Source organism: Hypanus sabinus, chromosome 12 (genome assembly GCF_030144855.1).
Source record: "Hypanus sabinus isolate sHypSab1 chromosome 12, sHypSab1.hap1, whole genome shotgun sequence".
Taxonomy (NCBI): Eukaryota; Metazoa; Chordata; class Chondrichthyes; order Myliobatiformes; family Dasyatidae; genus Hypanus; species Hypanus sabinus.
Genome location: NC_082717.1, coordinates 3,699,908 through 3,722,450, shown reverse-complemented (window position 1 = coordinate 3,722,450; position 22,543 = coordinate 3,699,908). Strand labels below are relative to the sequence as shown.

General features: G+C 48.9%; 1 protein-coding gene across 4 annotated transcripts in view; it reads right to left on the bottom strand.

Moving 5' to 3' along the window:
* LOC132402571 (zinc finger protein 395-like) overlaps positions 1-22,396 on the bottom strand; it is a 33,808-nt gene extending 11,412 nt beyond the window's left edge. Inside the window, exons 1-6 of one of the 4 annotated variants that reach the window (XM_059985454.1) lie at positions 21,820-22,396; positions 21,665-21,755; positions 17,573-17,692; positions 17,279-17,385; positions 9,720-9,934; positions 8,708-8,808 (exon numbers count right to left, since the gene is read on the bottom strand). In XM_059985454.1, the coding sequence (XP_059841437.1) occupies positions 8,708-8,808; positions 9,720-9,934; positions 17,279-17,385; positions 17,573-17,692; positions 21,665-21,681 (560 nt within the window). In that variant the 5' untranslated portion in view covers positions 21,682-21,755; positions 21,820-22,396. Of the gene's footprint in view, positions 1-8,707; positions 8,809-9,719; positions 9,935-17,278; positions 17,386-17,572; positions 17,693-21,664 lie in introns of all 4 variants that reach the window. The other 3 variants (XM_059985453.1, XM_059985452.1, XM_059985455.1) reach the window with 3 other exon arrangements.
* Positions 22,397-22,543: the final 147 nt, after the last annotated feature.

Here is a 22,543-nt window from a genome sequence, read left to right as displayed (position 1 = left end):
CAAATCCAACCCCAATCCCCCACACTAAACCCCAAATCCAACCCCAAAATCAACCCCAATCCCAAATCCCCACACTAAACCCCAAATCCAACCCCAATCCCAAATCCCACACTAAACACCAAATCCAACCCCAATCCCAGATCCCCACACTAAACACCAAATCCAACCCCAGTCCCAAATCCCCACACTAAACCCCAAATCCAACCCCAATCCCAAATCCCACACTAAACCCCAAATCCAACCCCAATCCCAAATCCCCACACTAAACACCAAATCCAACCCCAGTCCCAAATCCCCACACTAAACCCCAAATCCAACCCCAAAACCAACCCCAATCCCAAATCCCCACACTAAACCCCAAATCCAACCTCAACACCAAATCCCCACACTAAACCCCAAATCCAACCCCAATCCCAAATCCCCACACTAAACCCCAAATCCAACCCCAGTCCCAAATCCCCACACTAAACCCCAGATCCAACCCCAAAACCAACCCCAATCCCAAATCCCCACACTAAACCCCAAATCCAACCCCAATCCCAAATCCCCACACTAAACCCCAAATCCAACCCCAATCCCAAATCCCACACTAAACCCCAAATCCAACCCCAATCCCAAATCCCCACACTAAACCCCAAATCCAACCCCAATCCCAGATCCCCACACTAAACCCCAAATCCAACCCCAATCCCAAATCCCCACACTAAACCCCAAATCCAACCCCAATCCAAATCCCCACACTAAACCCCAAATCCAACCCCAATCCCAAATCCCCACTAAACACCAAATCCAACCCCAATCCCAGATCCCCACACTAAACCCCAAATCCAACCCCAATCCCAAATCCCCACACTAAACCCCAAATCCAACCCCAATCCAAATCCCCACACTAAACCCCAAATCCAACCCCAATCCCAAATCCCCACACTAAACCCCAAATCCAACCCCAGTCCCAAATCCCCACACTAAACCCCAAATCCAACCCCAAAACCAACCCCAATCCCAAATCCCCACACTAAACCCCAAATCCAACCCCAATCCCAGATCCCCACACTAAACTGCAAATCCAACCCCAATCCCAGATCCCCGCACTAAACTGCAAATCCAACCCCAATCCCAGATCCCCGCACTAAACACCAAATCCAACCCCAATCCCAGATCCCCACACTAAACACCAAATCCAACCCCAATCCCAGATCCCCACACTAAACACCAAATCCAACCCCAGTCCCAAATCCCCACACTAAACACCAAATCCAACCCCAATCCCAGATCCCCACACTAAACACCAAATCCAACCCCAATCCCAAATCCCCACACTAAACCCTAAATCCAACCCCAATCCCAAATCCCCACACTAAACCCCAAATCCAACCCCAATCCCAAATCCCCACACTAAACCCTAAATCCAACCCCAATCCCAAATCCCCACACCAAACACCAAATCCAACCCGAAATGACCAAATATTTTAATTAGTTTTAAAATCCCTTTTGTACATTTTAATACTGTCACTGATTAAATTGGATGATACTTAATTGTTACTGGTTTGTTTTGTGGTCAAAAGGGTGTGTGTGTGTGCGCGCGCACCTAATGTAGGTAGCACTGAATTTTTTAAAAAAGTTTATCCTCTGCATTACCGAATTTAAATGTATATAAGTTGATCATGGGCGGTGACCTTAAATGTAGTGTCAATCCGTCAATTGATAGGTCATCAACCAATCCATGGCTCCCTAATTAAGGCTGTGTCCTGCATTAATTATTTTTTACTAGAATATGGTTTGGTCGATATTTGGAGATTTCTCCATCTTAGAGATAAGGATTTTTCTTTTTTTTTCACATGTACATCATAAATATTCAAGAATTGATTATTTTTTGTTGGATACACGATTGGTGTCTTTTGTTGCTGACTGTGCGTATGATGCAATTGTATTTTTGGATCATGACCCACGAAACTAAAACTGAAGTTCCCTGATAATATACGGAATGCAACTCAGTGGAGATTTAATGCTACACTGCTGCATGATTCAGCAATTGTAAGTTTTATTAAAGAGCAAATGTCTCTATTTTTGAGTTAAATACAACTGAAGGTATGTCAAATTTGGTTATTTGGGATGCAATGAAATCTTTTCTCAGGGGACAGATAATTTCACATTCAGTAGCTTTAAGAAGGAAAACTAAAGTGAAGCTTTTAGTGATTACTAACAGGATTAAAGAAATAGATAAAGTTTATTAAGTAACACCTAGTGAAGATCTATATAAGGGTGAAACTTCAAACACAGCATGATCTGCTTTTGACTTTTCCCATTGAGCAGCAACTTTTGAAATCTAAGTCAATTTTATATACATGGAGATAAGTCAGGTAAATTGTTGGCCACTCAACTTAAAGCAACAATGGCTAGAAGGCAGATTTTGAAAATACGAAGAAATGATAGAACTGAAACGTCAGATTGTCAGGAAATTAATAAGGTATTTTTGATTTTTACTCTAATCTTTATAAATCTGACTTTCTAGACAACATTACTTTTAAGAATAGATTCTTGCAAAGATTGAATATACCCAACATTTCTATTCAAGATATTAATACATTAGATGCACCTATTAAATGACAGGAAATAGCAAGAACTATATCCTCTTTTCAATCAGGTAAAACTCTGGGACCAGATGGATTTACTGTAGAATTTTTTTAAGACATTTGCTGAAATACTTACACCTCATTTATGCCAAATTTTCACTGATTCTATATCTTCTGGGACCCTCCTGAAAACTTTCTATGAGGCATCAATTTCATTAATTTTCAAAAAAGAAGATGATTTATCTGAATGTACCTCTTACAGACCAATTTCCTTATTAAATGTGGATTCTAAAATTCTTTCTGAGATTTTGGCTAACAGGCTTGAGAATGGTTTACGCAAGGTTATTTCTAAGGATCAAACTGGATTTACTAAGAATAGATATGAATTTTTTAATATTCAGAGATTATTGAACATTATTCATTCCTCTCCATCTGAAGAACCCAAATGTATTGTTTCCCTTGACGCAGAGAAAGCCTTTGATAGGGTAGAATGGTCTTATTTATTCAAGGTTTTAGAAAGATTCAATTTTGGTCCAGGTTTTATTTCCTGGATTAAGCTGATCTATCAAGCTCCTATGGTGGCAGTACAATCAAAAATCGCCTTATTTTAGGCTTATACAGAGGTATCCGGCAGGGTTGCCCTCTTAGTCCACTGTTATTCAACCTGGCTCTAGAAACTCTTGCTATTGCTCTTCAGGACTCCAAGAAGGTTCTAGGTATTAAGAGAGGAGATAAAGTGCATAAGGTTTTGTTGTATGCAGATGACTTGTTAGTTTATATTTCAGATCCTAAGAAATCTATTCCTGCTATGTTATCTATATTTTCTGAATTTAGTAGTTTTTCTGAATATAAATTAAATTTTCACAAAAGTGAGTTATTTCCTATTAATAATTACTTGGATCAATATGATCAAATTCCTTTTAGTATTGCTAAAAATAACTTTATTTATCTTGGTATTACAATTACCAAAAATTTTAAGGACCTGTATAAATATAACTTTCTTCCGTTTATTGAATACATGCAATGAGTACCTTCTAAATGGTCTCCTCTGACATTATCATTAGTCAGTCGAATTAACGCTATTAAATTGATAGTGTTACCGAAGTTCTTATACGTATTCCAAGCAATCGCTTCTTTTTTCATTCTGACTGGTGGCATCACAGGGCCGGGAAAAGGTGCTGGAAGTTGCAAACTTGGCCACTGGCCTCCCCGCTATCAAAAGCCGATGCCTCAAGAAAGTAGCATCACTAATGGCCCCCCCCATGCCCAGGACATGCCCTTTTCTCATTACCACCATCAGGAGGCAGGCACAGGAGCCTAAAGACAAAGATTCAGCATCTTAGCAACAGCTTCTTCCCATCTGCCATCAGATTTCTGAATGGACAGTGAACCATGTACACTACCTCTATATTTTGCTCTCTTTTTGCACTATTTACTTATTTTTATCTATTTCTGATTGCAATTTATTGTGATGTTTACATATTGCATTGTACTGCTGCCACAAAAGAACAAAATTCACGACATATGACAGTGACCATAAACCCCGATTTCTGATTCCCACAATGTCCAGAAATATGCGGATCTCCATTTTGGGGACAGAGCACAGCCCAGTGGGGGGAGAAATGCTAGATTAATTGCAACTTCCTACAGGTACATCATCCAGAGAGTCCTGTCTGGCTGCGTCATTGTGTGGTATGGAAGGCACTGGACCGCAAACCCTAAAGAGGATAGTGAACACCATCGAGAGCTGGGTAACGGCTTCTTCCCTCGGGCTGTGAGACTGATGGATACCCTGTCACCACTGGGGTCTCGTCACCAGGGCAGAAAGCTGTTTACCGTACTCTCATATGTACAGTCATATGACAACAAACTTGACCTTGAATTCCAAAACCCACCACCCTTCACACTCTGGAATTTCTCTGCCTCTCTGCCCCAAACGGCCAACTCGTTACTCTGAGGCTGTTCAGAGTCCCAACTAATTAATTACACCCACGTAACCAACTGACCTCCTAACTTGTACATCCTAAGGAGGAAACCCGGAAGAAACTCATGTGGTCCCGGGGAGAACGTGAATACGCGTTATAGACAGTGACAAGAAACAAACAGCACTCGTGGCATTATGCTACATTGCCACCCCAAGCTTTGTGATTTTTAGTAATTTTATGACTTTTCACTGTACTGTTGCTGCAAAAGAACAAATTTCACGTCATCTGGGATAATAAATCTGATCCTAATAGCCCCTGTCAGTCTACATGAATGGGACACGCGGCGGGCTCTGCAATACCCGGCTCTGCCACTCGGGGGAGACACAGCTGAGCATTTCACTCGAGTCGATGCCCTGTGTCCTCAGTCTGTGGCTGTGTCAGGAGATCACTAACCCCAGGCCGACAAGGTCTGCAACCCACAGCCAGTCAGGAATATATTATTTAGAGAAAAGTCAGGTATTGGCTGCATCGGTTGATAGAATAATGAAGCAAATGTGAACTGAGGTCGAGTGTTGAGCACACACACTGGAGGAGAGATGAATAAGCAGTCTACATTTCAGTCAGCATCCATATCTGCCCAAAACAGTAACTGTGTACTCATTTCCACAGATGCCGCCTGATCTGCTGAGTTCCTCCTGCATTTGGTGTGTGTTGCCCCGCAGAATCTCTTGTGTTTCAAGTGTTGGGAAGACTTATGAACTCTAGTTCGGTTGCATGAAGTTCTGGTCAGCCCATCATTAGGAAGGGTGTCCAGGCTTTGGAGAGAGTGCAGAGGAGGTCTGCAAGGATGCTGCCTGGATTCGAGGGTCGTGTTATAACAAGAGACTGGACAAACGCTTCCGTCTGACGGTCCTCACCACGGGTTGCTTTCTCTGGAGTGAGTGGTGAAGGTGAGGGAGGTGATGGGAGGGATGGAATAGACAGATAGTACCCTTTCCCAGGGTTGTAATGCCCAGTAGCAGAGGGCGTGCATCTAAGGTGAGGGGGGTAATTTCAAAGGGGTGAGTCTTCTTGACACAGAGAGTGGTGGGTGTCTGGAATGCTCTGTCTGGGGTGGTGATAGAGCCAGATACATCAACAACATTTAAGAGAAGCTTAAATAAGATGAATGAGAGAAAAATGGAGAATACGAACATTGTGTAGGCAGTTGGAAATCGGATTACTAGCTTAACAACACTGTGGGCCAAAGAGACTGTTCTGAACTAGACAGGGAAAGAGGGCAGGAACAGGAGAGGAAGTCCAGTCACACTCGGGCTGTTCGGATGGGGAGGAGGGGGGGACTGTCCTGGTCTATGTTCTGAACTAGACAGGGAAAGAGGGCAGGAACAGGAGAGGAAGTCCAGTCACACTCGGGCTGTTCGGATGGCGGGGGGGGATGTGCCTTCACCCAGGTCAGCTTCTGCTTCCCAATCCCCAAAGACCATGTGGAATGTCAAACATTCCATTTCCCTCGCCCAGGCAGTGAGGGTGGTGAGGATGCATACGCACACACACACACACATACGCACACACACACGCACACATACGCACACACACACGCACACACACACGCACACATACGCACACACACACGCACACATACGCACACACACACGCACACATACGCACACACACACGCACACCATCCCAAGCAACTACAGCCTCCTCCTCATCCCACCACACAGTTTAGAGGTAGTTTAACTCTGCATCTGATTGTGAGAGCGTGTGCTGGGTCAGAATGGTCAGAGCTTCACTCCATGTCTGACCCCGGGAGTGTGTGATGGGACAGTGTAGAGGGAGATTCACTGTGTGTCTGACCCCGGGAGTGTGTGATGGGACGGTGTGGAGAGAGATGCACTCTGTGTCTGACCCCGGGAGTGTGTGATGGGAAGGTGTGGAGAGAGATGCACTCTGTGTCTGACCCAGGGAGTGTGCGATGGGACGGTGTGGAGGGAGATTCACTCTGTGTCTGACCCCGGGAGTGTGTGATGGGACGGTGTGGAGGGAGTTTCACTCTGTGTCTAACCCCGGGAGTGTGTGATGGGACGGTGTGGAGGGAGATTCACTCTGTGTTTAACCCCGGGAGTGTGTGATGGGACAGTGCAGTGGGAGCTTCACTCTGTGTCTGACCCCGGGAGTGTGTGTTGGGACGGTGTGGAGGGAGATTCACTCAGTGTCTGACCCCGGGAGTGAGTGATAGGACAGTGTGGAGGGAGATTCACTCTGTGTCTGACCCAGGGAGTGTGTGATGGGACGGTGTGGAGGGAGCTTCACTCTGTCTGACCCCGGGAGTGTGTGATGGGACGGTGTGGAGGGAGATTTGCACTGTGTCTGACCCCGGGAGTGAGTGATAGGACAGTGTGGAGGGAGATTCACTCTGTGTCTGACCCAGGGAGTGTGTGATGGGACGGTGTGGAGGGAGCTTCACTCTGTCTGACCTCGGGAGTGTGTGATGGGACGGTGTGGAGGGAGATTCACTCTATGTCCGACCCCGGGAGTATGTGAGGGGATGGTGTGGAGGGAGGGTCACTCTGTGTCTGACCCCGGGAGTGTGTGATGGGACGGTGTGGAGGGAGATTTGCACTGTGTCTGACCCCGGGAGTGAGTGATAGGACAGTGTGGAGGGAGATTCACTCTGTGTCTGACCCCGGAAGTGTGTGATGGGACGGTGTGGAGGGAGATTCACTCTGTGTCTGACCCCGGGAGTGTGTGATGGGACGGTGTGGAGGGAGCTTCACTCTGTGTCTCACCACTGGTGTGTGTGATAGGACTGAGCGGAGGGAGATTTGCATTGTGTCTGACCCCGGGAGTCTGTGATGGGACAGTGTGGAGGGAGTTTCACTCTGTGTCTGACCCAGGGAGTGTGTGATGGGACGGTGTGGAGAGAGATTCACTCAGTGTCTGACCCCGGGAGTGAGTGATAGGACAGTGTGGAGGGAGATTCACTCTGTGTCTGACCCCGGGAGTGTGTGATGGGACGGTGTGGAGGGAGATTCACTCTGTGTCCGACCCCGGGAGTGTGTGATGGGATAGTGTGGAGGGAGTTTCACTCTGTGTCTGACCCAGGGAGTGTGTGATGGGACGGTGTGGAGAGAGATTCACTCAGTGTCTGACCCCGGGAGTGAGTGATAGGACAGTGTGGAGGGAGATTCACTCTGTGTCTGACCCCGGGAGTGTGTGATGGGACGGTGTGGAGGGAGATTCACTCTGTGTCCGACCCCGGGAGTATGTGAGGGGATGGTGTGGAGGGAGGGTCACTCTGTGTCTGACCCCGGGAGTGTGTGATGGGACGGTGTGGAGGGAGATTCACTCTGTGTCTGACCCCGGGACTGTGTGATGGGACATTGTGGAGGGAGCTTCACTCTGTGTCTCACCACTGGTGTGTGTGATAGGACTGAGCGGAGGGAGATTTGCACTGTGTCTGACCCCGGGAGTAAGTGATAGGACAGTGTGGAGGGAGATTTGCACTGTGTCTGACCCCGGGAGTGAGTGATAGGACAGTGTGGAGGGAGATTCACTCTGTGTCTGACCCAGGGAGTGTGTGATGGGACGGTGTGGAGGGAGGGTCACTCTGTGTCTGACCCCGGGAGTGTGTGATGGGACGGTGTGGAGGGAGCTTCACTCTGTGTCTCACCACTGGTGTGTGTGATAGGACTGAGCGGAGGGAGATTTGCACTGTGTCTGACCCCGGGAGTAAGTGATAGGACAGTGTGGAGTGAGATTTGCACTGTGTCTGACCCCGGGAGTGAGTGATAGGACAGTGTGGAGGGAGATTCACTCTGTGTCTGACCCCGGGAGTGTGTGATGGGACGGTGTGGAGGGAGTTTCACTCTGTGTCTGACCCCGGGAGTGTGTGATGGGACGGTGTGGAGGGAGATTCACTCAGTGTCTGACCCCGGGAGTGAGTGATACGACAGTGTGGAGGGAGATTCACTCTGTGTCTGACCCAGGGAGTGTGTGATGGGACGGTGTGGAGGGAGATTCACTCAGTGTCTGACCCCGGGAGTGAGTGATAGGACAGTGTGGAGGGAGATTCACTCTGTGTCTGACCCAGGGAGTGTGTGATGGGACGGTGTGGAGGGAGCTTCACTCTGTGTCTGACCATTGCTTTACCAGTCCCCTAACCCAGATCTACGACGGTGCGCAGCTGATTCCAGAGGTGTGCCATACCAGAGGTGGATGGTCCGTATGTGTCTCCGTATTCCCACAGTCGATGAGAGACTTTTGTCACAGCAAGGCCACATACAGCGATACGATGGCTTCACCGAGTTCTGGAGGGAGAGGACAAGCATGGGGTCATTAGACCGTAAGAACAGAAGAGCAGAACCAGGCCTTTTGGCCCATCGAGCCTGCACCCCCTTTAAATCTTGGCTGATCCTTTTATCCCCTCCTCAGCCCCACTGCACGGCCTTCTCCCTGTAACCTTTGATGCCATGTCGTCAAGAACCCGTCAATCTCTGCCTTAAATTCACGCAACGACCCGGCCTCCACAGCAGCCTGTGGTAATAAATTCCACAAAGTCACTGTTCTCCAGCAAAAGTCTTCCTCCATATCTCCATATGTTTTAAATGGACGCCCCTCTATCCTGAGGCTGTGCCCTCTTGTCCTGGACTCCCCCACCATGGGAAACATCCTTTCCACATCTACTCTGTCTGGGCCTTTCAACATTCGAAAGGTTTCAATGAGATCCCCCTCATCCTTCTGAATTCCAGTGAGTACAGCCCCAGGGCCATCAAACATTCCTCGTATGATAACCCCTTCATTCCTTGGATCTTCCTTGTGAACCTCCTCTGGACCCTCTCCAATGCCAGCACATCGTTTCTAAGATGAGGGACAAAACTATTGACAGTACTCAAGGCGAGGCCTCACCACTGTCTCATAAAGCCTCAGCCACCCCCATCCACCCTGCCTTCCTGAGGAGCCTCCCACTCCTCACCACCCACTTCCTGTCCCCAACTCCACCTTCCCGCTCTGTTACTCCCACTCCTCATTTGCCCCCACTTCCTGCCCCCCCACACACTCCATCCCCTGTCTCCTCACTCAGTGCCCCCACTGCTCATTCCGGTCTCACGCCCACTCCATCTCCCTGTTCCGTTACAACCACTGCTTGTTTCCCCGATTTCTGCTCTGCTCTCATTCTTGTCCCTGCGCCCGCCCCCGCCCCCAAATCCGACCCACGTACCCCACTCTGTGTCCGGCCAGCAGTCCGTCCTCTACACTTGCGAGGCTCCGACTCCTCGGGCGACGGAGGTCGCGGGTCACGCAGATTAACCCCGTCCCGTCGGGGGGCGGTGGTGATGGGCTTGCTGAGCGGAGGGGGTGACGGGGAAGAGGAGTCACCAGTCCCACAGTCGCTGCTGTTCCCACTTCCCAATCTCTTCCTGGAGTCTCCCACCACTGCAGATGAATTGAACAGACAGATTTGCACCTCCTACACCTGCTCAAATGCAGGGCACACGCATGTGTCCACAGGCAGTGCGAGTGTGATCGGCTCTAATGTGAAAACACTAGTGTGTCGGGTAGAGGACATCGAGTACATGACAACCAGGGTGAAGGACAGTCTATTGAATGATCCCCTGAAGTTCAAAGTTCAAAGTGCACTCGTTATCAGAGTAGGCAAACGTTACACAACCTTAAGATTTGTCTCCTTACAGGCAGCCACCAAACACGAACTGAAATAACCCGTTAAAAAAGACCAACAAACACCCAATGTGCAGAAAAAACAAATCAGGCAAACGATCGAAGTAGGCGAATATCATTTAGAAATAAAGTGAGTCATCAGATGTGAAGCCCAGGGCAGCCAAGCAGGCCCACAGCCCTGGTCCAGTGTGTGTCTGCGCTCTCCCTCTCACTGACCACCACAGCCCTGGCCCAGTGTGTGTTTGCGCTCTCCCTCTCACTGACCACCACAGCCCTGGCCCAGTGTGTGTCTGCGCTCTCCCTCTCACTGACCACCACAGCCCTGGCCCAGTGTGTGTCTGCGCTCTCCCTCTCACTGACCACCACAGCCCTGGCCCAGTGTGTGTCTGCGCTCTCCCTCTCACTGACCACCACAGCCCTGGCCCAGTGTGTGTTTGCGCTCTCCCTCTCACTGACCACCACAGCCCTGGCCCAGTGTGTGTCTGCGCTCTCCCTCTCACTGACCACCACAGCCCTGGCCCAGTGTGTGTCTGCGCTCTCCCTCACTCTGACCACCACAGCCCTGGCCCAGTGTGTGTCTGCGCTCTCCCTCACTCTGACCACCACAGCAGATATGAAGCTCGAAGCAGCCAAGCAGGCCCACAGCCCTGGCCCAGTGAAGAGCGGAATAAATTTCGTGGAGGAGCAGGCGGAACTAGCCCAACCCTCAGCCTCGCCTCTGGATCCAACACCTGGCCTGTTCAATCCACCTGGCCCAAACATCAAGTCATTCCGAGCTCTAACACCCCGGCCCTGTCGCATCTACACACTCTGGACCTGGGTCTCGTCGCCATAACGACCTTTCCAAAGCAGCCTGGCACGTAGATTGATCAAACTCCACTCTCAGGTGGATGGGATTCAAATCTCCTTGGCTCTGACCTTTCTCCACTCTGGCTCAGAAACCGTCTCAAGCATGCCTCGATCTCACTCCCACACACACACTTCGACCTGACTCAGCTCCATCTTCACTCACCTCTATATTGGTTGCAGTTTCTTACTTTTTTTTATAAAAAGATAAATTCTTATTAATGATTTATTTATTTGTATTTCTTGTTTTAGGAACCACTAGTACGTTGTCACTCGTCTTCAGCTGTGCTATCTTAAACCAGAAGTTCCCATTACAATAAGATAGACTCTTGACCCCATTACGAAGTTGCACCTTTTTGTCTCTCTCTGTGACTGTTACACTTCATTCTGCAGTCAGGTATTGCTTCCCTTGTTCTACCTCAGTTCATTTTGTGGTGCATTGATCTGTGTGGATGACGTGCAGAACTATTTCTCTGGACCTCGGTAGTGACATTGATAAACCAATCCCCAAAAAAGATGAACTCTCCATGGCTGTAACGGTAACCTGGCACTCAGCTTGACTCCATTACAGCCTGGGGCGTCGGAGCTCGGAGTTCAATCCCAGCGACCTCGCTGAGCAACTTTACGCGTTCCTTCTCGAGTGCACGAGGGTTTCCACCACGTGCTCTGGTTTCCTCCCACAGTCCAAAGTAGGTGAAGTAGTCACTGCGAGTTGTCCTGTGATGAGGTTAGGGTTAAAATCAATGGATGCAACTCGGTGGGTCAGGAAGGCCAGCTCCTCGCTGTATCTCGAAATAAATAGATTGTTTTTTGCCATCTGTCTTGTCACGGTCCTTGCACCTTGTTGTCTGCCTGCACCGCCCCTTGCCTGTACACGTCACTCTCTATTCCGCACTCGGTTCAAGGCATCGATTGGATGGGCAGATAGCAACAGGAATGAACCAATGAGCAAAACACATTTACACGTGTAGAGGGATGCCTGTGAGAGAACACGGGAACAGCACGTGAAATGGACACAGTTCCTTCAGCCCAGTGTGTCTGTAATCAGCTTGAGAAGGGAGTACCCATCAGGAAGGACCCTCACCATCGAAGAGATGCCATCTTCTCCTTACTGCCAGTGAGGGGGAAGGCAGGCACTCAGTGATCCGGGAAGAGCTGCCATCAGATGTCTCAGCTGTCAATGTCACTACTTTTGCTCTTTTTTTTTTGCACTAATTAATGAATTATTATTTATTGTAACTTGTAGAAATATTTTTCATACCTTACACTGTACTGCTGCTGAGAAAACAACACATTTCATGACATATGTCAATGACAATAAGACCACAAGACCTGGTAGCAGAATTAGACCAGTCAGCCGAGAAGACATGAGCTGCCTGAGGCCATCTGGCCTATCGAGTCCACTCCGCCACTGAACCAAGGCAGAACCTTCTTCCCATCCTCAGCCCCACTCCCCAACCTTCTCCCCATAACCTTTGATGCCACGTCCAATCAAAAACCTATCAATCTCTGCCTTAAATACACCCAATGACCCGGCCTCCACAGCTGCACGTGGCAACAAATTCCACAGATTTACCACCCTAGGCTATAGAAGTTATAGAAAACATATAGAAAACATCTCTGTTTTGAAAGGGCGCCCCTCTCTCCTGAGGCTGTGTCCTCTTGTCCTAGACTCTCCCACCATGGGAAACATCCTTTCAGCACATGTTTTCTAAGATGAGGGGCCCAAAACTGTTCACAGTACCCAAGGTGAGGCCTCACCAGTGTCTTATAAAGCCTCAGCATCACATCCCTGCTCTTGTATTCTAGACATCTTGAAATGAATGCTCACATTGCATTTGCCTTCCTCACCACCAACTCAACCTGCAAGTTAACCTTCAGTGTGTTCTGCTCAAAGACTCCCAAGTCCCTGTGCATTTCAGATCCTGGATTTTCTCCCCGTTTAGAAAATAGTCCACACATTTATTTCTACTACCAAAGTGCATGTTCATGTATTTTCCTACATTGTATTTCATTTGCCATTGTTTTGCCCATTCTCCGAATCTGTCTAAGTTTTTCTGCATCCTACCTCTTTCCTCAACACTACCTGCCCCCCACCAACCTTCGTATCATCTGCAAACTTGGCAACAAAGCCATCTATTCCATCATCTATATCATTTATATACTGCATAAAAAGAAATGGTCCCAACACCGACCCCTGCAGAACACCACTAGTTACTGGCAGCCAACCAGAAAACAATCCTTTTATTCCCACTCGCTTCCTCCTACCAATCAGCCAATGTTTTAACCATGTTAGTAAGTTTCCAGTGATACCATGAGCTCTTAACTTGGTAAGCAGCCTCATGAGTGGCACGTTGTCAAAGGCCTTCTGAAAATCCAAATATACAACATCCACTGCATCCCCTTTATCTACCCAACTTGTAATCTCCTCAAAGAATTCCAATAAGTTCGTCAAGCAGGATTTTCCCTGAAGGAAACCATACTGACTTTCTACTATCTGGTCCTGTATCACCAAGTACTCCATCACCTCATCTTTAACAATTGACTAACATCTTCCCAACCACTGAGGTCAGGCTAACAGGTCTATAATTTCCTTTCTGCTGCATTCCTCCATTCTTAATGAATGGAGTGACATTTGCAATTTTCCAGTCCTCTGGCACCAATGATTTTTGAAAGATCATTTCTAATGCCACCACAATCTCTAATGCTCACTCTTTTAGAACCCTAGGGTGCAGTTCCTCTGGTCCAAGTGACTTAGTACCTTTAGATCTTTCAGCTTTTTGAGCACCTTCTCCCTTGTAATAGTAACTGCACTCACTTCTCTTCCCTCACACACTACAACATCAGGAATACTGCTAGTGTCTTCCACAGTGAAGACTGATGCGAAATACTCATTTAGTTCATCAGCATTTCCTTGTCCCCCGTTATTATTTCTCTTGCCTCATTTTCTAGCGATCCTATATCCACTCTCATCTCTCTTATATTTTTAAGAAACTTGAGAAAACTTTTACTATCTACTTTAATATTATTTGCTAGCTTGCTTTTATATTTCATCTTTTCTCTTGTAATGATTTTTTAAGTTGCTCTCTGTAAGTTTTTAAAATTTACTTTGGCCAACTCATCTTTCATACCACTGTAATTTCCCTTACTCCACTGAAATACTGCTACATCCCATCTTCCCATCAAATTTCAAGTTGAACCAGTTGATCACTGGTTCCTAAGTGTTCTTTTACCTTAAGCTCCCTAATTGCCTCCAGTTCATTACATAACACCCGATCCAGTGTAGCTGATCCCCTAATAGGCTCAACGACAAACTGCTCTAAAAAGCTATCTCTTAGGCATTCAACAAACTCACTCTCGAGCTATTACCAACCTAAATTTCCCAATTGACCTGCACCTTAAAATCTCCCACAACTACCATAACGTTGCCCTTCTGACTCGCCTTTTCTATTTCCTGTTGTAACCTGTGGTCCACCTCCCAGCCACTGTTGGGAGGCCTGTAGATAACTGCCATCAGGGTTCTTTAACCCCTGCAGTTTTTTAACTCAACCCGCGAGGATGCAACATCTTCCAATCTTGTCACATCTTTCTACTGATTTGATTCTATTCTTTACTAGTAGAGCCACACTACCCCCACTTCCTACCTTCCTGTCCCTCCGACATAACCTGTGATATTGGACATTCAGCTCCCAACTACAACCATTCTTCAGCCACAACTCAGTGATGGCCGTAACATTATACCTGGCAATCTGTGATATTGCAACAAGATCATCTACCTTATTTGTTATACTCTGTGCATACCTTGTGTACTGTATTTGCTGTCCTTTCTGATTCTGCATCCCTAGTGATTTGATACCCACCCTGCTGGGTGCAATTATGTCCCATCACCTGCCTCCCCTTCCTGACAGTCTGACTGCCGGCTATCTTTGCTTTTTTACCATCCGTCCTGTCCTGAGTCCCTTCACTCCAGTTCCCAGCCCCTTTCCAGATTAGTTTAAACAGCTCTAACAAACCTGCCTGCGAGAATATTGGCCCCCCTCGGGTTCAAGTGCAACCCGTCACTTTTGAACAGGTCATACCTCTCCCGGAAGAGATCCCAATTATCCAAGTCTGAAGCCCTGGCCCCTGCACCAGCTTCTCAGCCACACATTTATCTGCCAAATCACCCTGTTTCTACCCTCACCGGCAACTATCCAAAAATTACTACCCTGGAGGTCCTGCTTCTGAGCTCATCGAGTCTGCCCATCATTTCATCATGACTGACCCATTTCCCTCTCAACCTCATTCTTCACCCTTTTCCCCATAAGCTTTCAACCCTTGAATAATCAAGAATCTAGCAGCCTCTGCATTTAATGCATGCAGTCACCTGACCTACACAGCCATGACAAGAAATTCCACAGATTCACTACCCCCTTGCTAAAGAAACTCCTCCTCATCTCTGTTCTTAATGGGCGTGTCCCTGTTTTAACACTGAGCCCTCGGGTCCTAGACTCCCACCAAGGGAAGCATCCTCCTCACATCCACTCTGTCCAGTCCTTTCAACTTTCGATAGGTTTCAGTGAGATCCCACCTCATTCTTGCAAATTCCAATGAGTACATCAAACACTCCTCATACATTCATCCGTTCACTCCAGAATCATTCTAGTGAAATCTCCTCTAGACTGTCAACATCTGGGACATGTCCTCTTCTCATACATTCATCCGTTCACTCCAGAATCATTCTAGTGAAATCTCCTCTGGACCATCAACATCTGGGACATGCCCTCTTCTCATACATTCATCCGTTCACTCCAGAATCATTCTAGTGAAATCTCCTCTGGACCATTAACATCTGGGACATGTCCTCTTCTCATACATTCATCCGTTCACTCCAGAATCATTCTAGTGAAATCTCCTCTGGACCATTAACATCTGGGACATGTCCTCTTCTCATACATTCATCCGTTCACTCCAGAATCATTCTAGTGAAATCTCCTCTAGACTGTCAACATCTGGGACATGTCCTCTTCTCATACATTCATCCGTTCACTCCAGAATCATTCTAGTGAAATCTCCTCTAGACTGTCAACATCTGGGACATGTCCTCTTCTCATACATTCATCCGTTCACTCCAGAATCATTCTAGTGAAATCTCCTCTGGACCATCAACATCTGGGACATGCCCTCTTCTCATTACTACCATCGAGTAGCGCGTGCACACACTCACACTCACGCACACACACTCACGCGCTCACTCGCGCGCACACACTCGCACACACACTCGCACACACACACTCTCACACCCACACTCACACCCACACTCACACCCACACACTCACACTCACGCACACACACTCACGCGCTCACTCGCGCGCACACACTCGCACACACACTCGCACACACACACTCTCACACCCACACTCACACACACACTCACACACACACTCACACACACACTCACACACACACACACACACCCACACTCACACCCACACTCACACTCACACACACACACTCACACACACGTTACTACCATCGAGATGAGCTACAGGGGTCTGAAAGACCGCACTAATAAACCTGATTCTGATTCTGCACTGGTACGAGGGAGGAAGTGGAAACAGGCAGGGCAAACTTGGGTAGCAGAGCAGTGTCGCAGTCAGCATCGCACTCTGACAGGACCAGTGATTGTGGTTCGATTCCTGCCGCTGTCCCGAGGGAAGACCCCTGTCTTTGAGTGGTTCTCCCTCCTTGGAGCTCGCTCCCTCTTACTGACATTCATGCAATTTGTTTTTAGTATGTGGGGTTGGGGGGGTGTTGTTGACTTTGTGTGGGGGGTGGTTAGGATTAGGGTTATCCGTGGCTGCCTGGGGAAGAGAAACCTCAGGGCTGGATACTGCATACTTTGCGGGAGTCTGCCCACTCTCCCTGTGACTGCGTGCCTCTGCTCTGGGTGCTCCGGTTCCTTCCCACATTCCACAGACGGAGTTGGGAAGTTCAGACAGGCTACGTTGGTGCTGGAATTATGACAACACTTCCGGGCTGCCCCCAGCACATCCCGGACGGTGTAGGTTGTTGAGGCAAGTGATGCGTTTCACTGTGTGTTTCAGTGTACACGTGACACATCAGGCTGAACAGTAATCTTTAGTGACGTCACAGGGAGAACCCTTTCACAAATCTCCCTCTACACATGTGAATCCATAATACACCCGATCACACCCGTGTGTTTGCACCGAACCCTGTGTACAGGGAGATTCCGCAATGAGGCGATGGTCCTACCTGGTTCTGGTGCGGGGTACGAAAGGTTAACCCGTGGACTGCAGGAGAGGCTGCTGAGGACCAAGGCAGCCGTGATCTCGTCCAGGTCGACTGTGGCTGATGCCCTGCTGGGTAGAGAGCAGGGGGTCAGGTGGAGCAGGCGAAGGGGTCAGACCTTCACTTTGGCTCCCGCCCTCTGCCTCAGGCTCCCCCTTTCCCTCGGCCTTGAGCTCCCTCCCTTCTCCCTCTCCCCGGGCTCTTTCTTTCCCTCGGTCGAGCTCCTGCAGGGGGTTGCTAGACTCGCGGTGAACCCACCTCCTGTCCCAGGCGGAGTTTGACCTGTGCCAGGCTCCGGAAGCCTGGGCCGATGACATCCTCGCTTCAGTCCATGAATCAGCCATCCTTGCTCCCGGAATCCAAACGAAATGCTCGGACCTGCAGAGAGTTGTGGACACGCAGCTCAGCACACTGCAGGAACCAGCCTCCCCTCCGTACAGTGTCTACGATGCTCAGTAAAGCAGACCCCACCCACCCCAGGCGTTCTCTCATCTCCCCCCTCCCAGCGGACAAAAGTACAAAAGCCTGGAAGTACGCACCATCAGGCTGATGCACAGCTTCTGCCCCCCTGCTATCAGAGTGTTGTACAACAAGAGGGATTCCTGACCTCACTATGGCCCTCGCACCTTATTGCCTGCCTGAAACGCACTTTCGCTGTCGCTGTTACACTTCACTCTGCATTATTACTGTTTCCCTTGAACTACCGTGCGACACTGACTGTGTGGATGGCATAGAAAGCAAAGTTGCTCACTCTGCCCCAGCACCAACTCCAGCCACAGTGGCACAGCAGGAACACAGTTCGTCACCCCCATGTCACAGATGAGACTGTCAATAAACAGTGGATTTGTGGCCACAAATCCTTTAACATAAATATAACAAACTTGTGAAGGACAAATAATTTGTCTTGTGATAGGGTGAGCGAGCCAGGGTTTTATGCTTTGGAATGAGGGAGGGTGATGAGTGACTTGATAGAGGTGTACAAGATAGTCCGTTAGAGTCATCGAAAAGTACAGCACAGAAACTGGCCCCTTGGCCCATCTAGTCCATGCCGAACCATTTAAGCTGCCTACTCCCATCGACCTGCACCCAGACCACAGTCTTCCATACCCCTACCATCCATGTACCATATTGAAATCGAGCTCGCAAGCACCTCTTGTGCTGGCAGCTCGTTCCACACCCTCGTGGCCCTCTGCTGTGGGGACCACTTCTTTTCATGTTATATGCCCAGCTTCACCTCCATCAAGGTCAGACATGCAGAAAGGTGCTGGAAAAGGGCCAGAAACATCTTGAGGGACTCCACCCACCCTGCTCACAGACTGTTTGTCCCACACCCATCAGGAAAGAGGCTCCATAGCATCCACAGGACTACAAGACTCAAAAACAGTTACTTTCCCCAGGCAGTAAGACCTATCAACAACTCCACATCCCCAACCACCACTACTTCATCATTTCCTGTCAGAGTCGCCTTATGTACAGACAGTCCTGTACCTAACGTCACGTTATGGACATACAAGAACTCTCCATATAGAAGTTATCTTACGTATTTATATTTATTGTTTTTTTTATTATTATTGTGTAGTTTATCTTTTCTGGATTTTTTTTGCACAGCATTGGATCCAGAGTAAATTATTTCAGCCTCCTTTACCCTCGAGTACTGAAAATAGCATTAAACAATCTTGAATTGAGACTAAAGATTTGGATGATGGAATTGATGGCTTTGTGTTCGAGGTTGTGGACGATACGAAGACAGGCGGAGCCGCAGATGGTGCTGAGAAAGCAGGGAATCTACAGAAGGACTTGGACAGATTAAGAAAGGGGGCAAAGGAGTGGCAGATAGACGATCTGGTAGGGAAGTCATACCGTGTGGTGGAAGGGATAAATGTGTAGATTATTTTCAGAGTGGTGGTGAGTTTGGAAGTGCTGTTTAAGTAGACTGGGTGAGCAAGCATGGTGTGTTCTGTAGATGCACACACTGTGTGCCCATGGTGGGTGGAAGGCGAGTGTGTTTAAGAAGGTAAACAAGGATGTGATGCTGAGGCTTTATAAGACAATGGTCAGCACACACTTGGACTACTGTGAGCAGTTTTGGGCCCCTTATCTAAGAAAGGATGTGCTGGCATTGGAGAGGACCCATCACATGAAGGATCCCGGGAATGAACTGGTTAACATCTGATGGCTCTGGGCCTGTACTCGCTGGAGATTAGCAGAATGGGGAGGGGGAGATCTCAATGAAACCTACTGAATGTTGAAAGGCCTCGATTGACTGGATGTGGAGACGATGTTTCCTATGGCGAGGAAGTCTAGGACCAGGAGACACAACCCGAGAACAGAGGGTAGTCCATTCAGTGCAGAGACGAGGATGGACTTTTTTAGCTGGGGGTGGTGAATCTGTAGAATTCGTTGCCAAGGAGAGGTGTGGAGGCCAAGTCTTTGTGTAGATTTAAAACAGAAGTTATGAGGTTCTTGATTAGTCAGGGCATCAAAGGTTACAGGGAGAAGGGTTGAGAGGGATAATAAATCAGTATGATGGAATGGCACAGCAGACTCGATGGGCTGATTGGCCTGATTCTGCTCCTGTGTCTCATGATAAGAGGCTCAGGTAGGGAGGGAGAATTATTTGTCACACGTACATCGAAACAGACAGTAAAATGTGTCATTTGTATAACAACCACAACAGTCCAAGGACATGCTGGAGACTGCCCACAAGTTTCACCATGATTCCGGCTCAAACGTGGCCCGTCCACAACTTACTATCCGTAACCCGAACACCTGGAGGGAACTCCCGCAGTCATGGGGAGAACAGACAGGTTCCTCACAGACGGCAGCAAGAATTCAACTGCAACCACTGGGGCTAGAAAGTGTTGTGCTAACCCCTGCAGCAATGCTGGAGGACTCAACTGGTCAGGCAGCGTCCGTGGGGCGGAATAACCAGTCGACCTATCAGGACAGCCAGGGGGAGGAGCTGAAAGCAGGGGTGGGAGTGTGTACAAACTGGCAGATGATGGGGCTGGAGGAAGGAATCTGACAGGAGAGGAGTTGACATTACTACTGACCTCACCTGGTCCCTTAACATCACCCCCCTGATCAGGATTGAGGAAAGCAAGGCTCCCCCCACCATCTCAACGGCATTTTACAGGAGCACTGTCCAGACGTCCTGACAAGTTGCATCTCCATCTGGTCCAGAAGCAATGAAGCAGCAGAACAGAAGTCCTTACAATGGACTGTGAGAACAGCTGAGAGGATCATAGGGGTCTCCCTACCGTGCATCAGGGACATTTATCAGGAGCGCTGGATAAGCAGGGCCCTTGGTATTATCCAGGATCCCACCCGTCCATCCAGCATCCTCTTTGACTGTCTACCATCCGGCAGGAGACTCCGATGCAGAAAGACAAGAACGGTCAGGATGAGAAACCATTTCTTCCCCCAGGCCAATAGGCCTCTGAACTCCGTGCTGCATGGTAGTCAGTGTGTTACTGGTGAATCTGTTCTCAACCTCACGATATTTAATATCAATGCACTTCAGTTTGTTATTCATGTGTGATTCATCTGTAGGTTTTATCCTTACCTTCATAAGTTATCTTCGGTTATGTGTTTTACACCCTGGTCCGCAGAAGCACTGTCTCATTTCCATATACAATACAGTATACAGTACATTATATACAGTATATACAGTACATTATATACCGTACAGTATGCAGTTAAATGACAATAAACCTCACTTAACTTCACTTGGCATGGGAGAAAGGGGAGGGGGAGGGCAGCCAGAGGGAAGTGGGACTGTGGCCCATGGGAGAAAGGGGAGGGGGAGGGCAGCCAGGGGGAAGTGGGACTGTGGCCCATGGGAGAAAGGGGAGGGGGAGGGCAGCCAGGGGGAGGTGATGGGCAGGGGAAGTGGGACTGTGGGCCATGGGAGAAAGGGGAGGGGGAGGGCAGCCAGGGGGAAGTGGGACTGTGGGCCATGGGAGAAAGGGGATATGGGGTTGGAATTCAGGCGTGGGTGGGAAAGAATGGGTAAAGAGGTCACACTAATAGGACAGACCCCTCCTCCGACCGGGCACTCTGAGGGGGTGGAATGACCCGGAGGGTGGGATAGGTGGCTGCTTCAACACAAACCTGGTGTCTAGAAAGCTGAGGGTTTGTTCAAGGGAGCCTCCAACACACAAGATGCTGCCTATCCTGCTGACTACTGTCTGAACTGGGGGTGTGGTGTGGGGCAGGGCAGGGGCCGTTGTGGATCAGCTGCGAGTGTGCGCTCGGGGACCTGCCCGGACCCATCTCAGACCGCGGCTTCCCTGCACCCGCATGTGGGGAGGCGGGAGGGTCGGGGTGGGCACGCTGTCCCAGGCTCACCTCTCTCCACCGGGCATCGTGCACCGGCTCCAGCAAAGACCTGGCCAGTGTCTGGTCACCTCTCCGGCCACTCCGAGCGCTGTCCGGTCACCTCTCCGGCCACTCCGAGCGCTGTCCGGTCACCTCTCCGGCCACTCCGAGCGCTGTCCGGTCACCTCTCCGGCCAACTGTGTCGAGCTCTCAGTCACCTTTCCAGCCACAGTTCGATCAGCTCTCACATCTCCGGCCACTCTCACTAATCGGATAGAGGTGTGTGTGTATCTGAGAGTGTGTGAGTGTGTGTGTGTGTGTGTGTGTGTGTGTGTGTGTGTGTGTGTGTCTGTATCTCTCTCACTCGCTCTTCCCTTCTCTCGCCCTCTCTGCCTCTATCACTCTATATCTATCTATATAACCTGTCTCTCTCTACTCGACAGTCCCGCTTGCTCTGAATGGGCCGGGAGTTCAGCTCTTTTAACTGGAGCCCGAGGTACAGGCAGTTACGAAAGTCCGGAGAATGATACCGGAATTTCTTAAGGCAACCAAGAGTTCACTTGTCAAGTGGCGTGAGTTAACCATGCCACTTGACTCATCGTCACGCCTCGCCAAACCTATACCAACGGGTTACTTTCATAATGCTCCAAAAGTTTCAAGTAAAATCAATCTTTGAGTACGACTCCATGTATTGTGCAAACTCTGGTCCTGCTTTTGTGGACGATTCGTCCAACTCCTGTTGTAAACAGCAGAACCACGAGGTTGTGTGTGCCGAGTTGTGGGGGGGGGGGGGCAAAGGAATGGGAATGGGGATAGGGGAGTGAAGGGAAGGAATAGGAAAGGGTATTGGATTGCGGGAGGGAATGGGAACCGAGAGTGAAGAAAATGGGAATGAGAGAGGGAGTGAAG